This window comes from Ammodytes marinus (assembly GCF_949987685.1).
Source record: "Ammodytes marinus genome assembly, chromosome: 5".
In the NCBI taxonomy this organism is placed as follows: Eukaryota; Metazoa; Chordata; class Actinopteri; order Uranoscopiformes; family Ammodytidae; genus Ammodytes; species Ammodytes marinus.
Genome location: NC_137234.1, coordinates 4,719,879 through 4,724,096, shown reverse-complemented (window position 1 = coordinate 4,724,096; position 4,218 = coordinate 4,719,879). Strand labels below are relative to the sequence as shown.

At 42.6% G+C, this 4,218-nt stretch overlaps 1 protein-coding gene across 1 annotated transcript in view; it reads right to left on the bottom strand.

Annotated features, from left to right (window-relative positions):
- The window catches only part of asz1 (ankyrin repeat, SAM and basic leucine zipper domain containing 1), a gene marked incomplete at both ends in the record, with an annotated part of 28,690 nt that overhangs the window by 20,692 nt on the left and 3,780 nt on the right, over nt 1-4,218 (bottom strand). Inside the window, one exon of the mRNA XM_080028506.1 lies at nt 1,738-1,849. Within this exon, the coding sequence (XP_079884632.1) occupies nt 1,738-1,849 (112 nt within the window). The remainder of the gene's footprint in view (nt 1-1,737; nt 1,850-4,218) is intronic.

Genomic DNA, 4,218 nt, shown 5'->3' with positions numbered 1-4,218 from the left:
TCTACATAGGAGGACTGGGAAAGCTGTTTTTATTCATATTCTGGTCCGCGCTGGCCCTAGCGGACATGGGCAGATGAATATTTTTACGTCACCGGTCCCAGGACATCTCCGCAGGCAGTGTGTGAAGAGTGCACACTGCAGTTACAAAAAAAGAGATACTAGATCGCAGTTACGAATTGAATCGAATGGTGACTGTAGTGGCGATTTAGAATCCAAATTCAACCCGAAATTGAGGATTTGGAGAATCGTGACACCCCTAGTGATAAGTGCTTACTTGTTTTTTCAAGAATAGCTGGTTATAGGGGTTCAATTTCAATTTAAATGATCAATTTACATCCCAGATAAAATTTATTTAAAATGGGTTGAAATGGGGGGCGCCCTTATAGCTCAGTTGGTAGGGCGCCCACCCCCCCCCCCCCCCCCACCCCATGGGCCTCGGTCAGCAGCGGACCCGTGTTTGATTCCAGCCCGCGGTCGTTCTCTGCATGTCACTCCCCTCTCTGCCCCATTTCAACTCTGTCTCTACACTATCAATAAAGCATAAAAATGCCCCCAAAAAAAATGGGTTTGAAATGTGATCACTGAAATTCTGTTGAAACTACTGTTGTAAACAATTTTACATTTCACATTTTTACAACGTTTTGCCAGTTTCTTTAACCTAGACGCCTGAGCCACTTTTGACCTACAAATTACCAACAAAAAAAAAACATTCTCTCTGGGTTGGATCCAAGTTTGTAGAAAAGCCTCCTGCCCACACCGCTGCTTACACACACACACACACACACACACACACACACACACACACACACACACACACACACACACACACACACACACACACACACACACACACACACACACACACACACACACACACACACACACACACACACACACACACACACACACACACACACACACACACACACACACACACACACACACACACTGTGTTTGTTTGTCTGTCTGTCTGATACCCGTCCGTACATGCACATGCCATAACAGGACATTCCAAACAAAACACACACACACACAAACTGTACGTGGGGCATAATGCTACCACATGGCAGCTTCACAGAACCACAACCATCAAAGGCCAATTTGATCAAACATCTGGGTGCTGTTTCTTCCCCTGTTCAAGTTGACTCTAGAGTGTGGTTTCACATCAATACGGGTGTGACATCGCGTACTGAGCAGAAAATGCTATAAACATTTTGACCTGAAAGACATCTGGGTCCACCTTCCACCAACCCTGATCCAGCCATGGTACAGATTTAAGTTAGCATGGCCCTACCAGATTTTTTGTAGCCTGGTCCTTTACCTTTACTAGACCATCGTACTTCATTTCATTTGTACAGAAGGCCTGGAATCGCTCAATTGACAAACGTTCACTCACTTGAAGGCGGGTGTCAGTTGAGGTTTAAAACTATTGGATCTGCCCAGTGCCACTCTGGATCTGCCAACCAATCGCATAACATTTGGTCGTGACGTATGTATGTCATGCACCAGCTTCTGCATCTGAAACTAGCGCACAACCTCAACTTCATTGTTCTCAGCCACTCCCTCTGTTCGCTGATTGGACCGCCAAAAATCTGGCTGAGAAAAACCTGCGAATATGCCGCGGACCCAGACTGACTACTGAAGGGAAATGAAAATTGAGCGGAAGTAGGTAGGTAGGCGGGCGGTGCCAGGCTACCAAAGACCTATCCTGAGACATTAAAAAACTGTGACACTGACCTGTCCACCATTTTGGGGTCGGCGTTTCTGGACAGCAGCAGTTCCACACAGCGAGCCAGTTTGTCTTCGGGGGCGAAAGCTGTGCAGCTCGCCATCAGCACCGTCCAGTGATCTGTGGACGACAAGGCATTAGTGGGGGCATACATAGTCATTATTTTACGCATTAGTAGGGACAGTGCAACATCATCATTTTAACCAAAACAGCTTATTATGAAGGAAAACATTTTACTTATGGCAATAAATTAAGAATTCTAGAGACAGAAATATGACCGTAAATACATAAATACATAAAGTAACCCCTCTTTTCGCCATTTATTTAATTATTGTTTGTAGTATGGTCTTTGAACAGGGATAACCAGTGTCGTACCCAATCACTTGATCTCTGGCACTTCTTATTTATTATATTATTCATTATTTACTAATTTTGCACTACTATGTTGGTTTGCACTTGTCTTGTCCTGTCTTGCACCTGTCCTGTTGTAAACTCCACTGCACCAAAACAAATTCCAAACATGTTTATATGTCATGGCTAATAAAGACTTCTGAATCTGAATCTGGGCAAGTGCATTGTCATCATTTATAGGCAAAACATTTAACTTTGAATTAAGCAAAACACTAAAGCTGATGGCAATTCAAGAGGCTATGAAGAGTTATAGAGAGAGAAATATGACCATTCATAAATTAAGTAAGTTCCCTTTTCTGCCCTGTGTATTTATTGTGTTTGTAGTGAAGCCTTTGGACATGGATAACTTGAGGCTAGAACATTGCAGCTGGTGTCAGAATCCCTGTGTGTGATATTTTATTTGTGATTTTTTTCTTTCTTTTCTAGTACAGCCCTAAATATATTCTCGATATCTACAACCACTACACACCTGTCCGGTATCTAGATAAAGCTTCATGAATAGCTCAGAAAATGTGGTGTTCAAATAGGACCTTTTAAAGATATTTTTTGGGCATTTTTATGCTTTTATTGATAGTGTAGAGACAGAGGTGAAATGGGACAGAGAGGGGAGTGACATGCAAAGAACGACCGCGGGCTGGAATCGAACCCGGGTCGGCTGCTGGCCGAGGCCCATGGGGGGAGGACGCCCTACCAACTGAGCTAAGGGCGCCCCCCAAATAGGACCTTTTGAGGCAGACAGAACATCTGAGTGCTCCGTCAGTTTCCCACTGTACAACTAGCAGAGGTTACTTGTATTGATCGCATACTTGGTTTTATGGACGAGTTGGTTCTAGAATTCGGCATAATTCTAGAAGGCCTGGGAGATTCCTTACAGTTGTTTGCAGTGTGGTTTTTCATATTGTTGCAGGTACAGTAGGTGCTGGCGGATATATTTTTAAACCTGCAGTGTGTAGAATTTGGGGTTTTATTTCCTAGCAGATTTTGTAGAAAGTAATTATAATATCCATAAGTACATTTAATTTAGTGCATAATAGCTGAAAAAAATGTTTTGAATTATTTTTTTTCTCCCTTAGAAAGGGTCTCATATATGTCCATATTTCTGCATATCTTGGACCAAGGCCTAGTGCCGTCATCTTGAAAGTGTCATAGTTGGAATGTCATCAGGTGCATTGTTTAAAATATAGAATTGTTCTTGTCCTTGAAGGCCACTGTAGCTTCTGTTATTATTCGAAAGGGTTGGGGTTACCCAGGGAGCGTTGCATTCTAGAACTTTGTAGAACTTTCTTGATGATGTTATATTACACCACTGCACCTTTAACTACTGCTTGGTTTTAAAGGCCTACTTCACCTGATGGGAATATGAAGGTGTATTGAACTCTGAGATCCTATGTAGTATACATGTGCAAATATTTTAGAAATCGGTTCATCCTAGCCTGAGAAAAGGCTGAAAGAGTGTTTCATTGTCTCACTGTCTAACGATTGTATAATGATAGAACGCCGGTTCCGTATGGGTGCGGTATTCCTTTAACAGTTTTATGGAAGGTTTTATGTTTTGAAGTTATTTACGCTGGTCACAGCCCGCAGCAATTTCCTGGACATGATTTAGCATTTGAAGAAAAGAGAAGTACCATTTTTTCGGACACAATATATCATCATACATCATGTTGTTGTGATAAGGAAAATAAAAAGCGTGGCGGTAACTCAGCGGTTTATCTGGCTTTAGGAAGTGTTGTCGGCTTTATGAGACGGAGTGACAGTGTGAGGAGTTGTCTCTTTATCTCATTCTGATAAGATGTGTGTATCACAGTACGAATAGCAAGTGTGTATTTGTTTTTGCCTGTGTGTGTGTGTGTGTGTGTGTGTGTGTGTGTGTGTGTGTGTGTGTGTGTGTGTGTGTGTGTGCTAGATTTAGGTTAGTGTTGGGGTTAGGTATTAAGTTTTGAGGGTTAGGGTTAGGGTATACGATGAGGCTAGGGAATGCATTATGTCAATGAATGTCACAAACGTGTGTGTGTGTGTGTGTGTGTGTGTGTGTGTGTGTGTGTGTGTGTGTGTGTGTGTGTGTGTGTGTGTGTGGT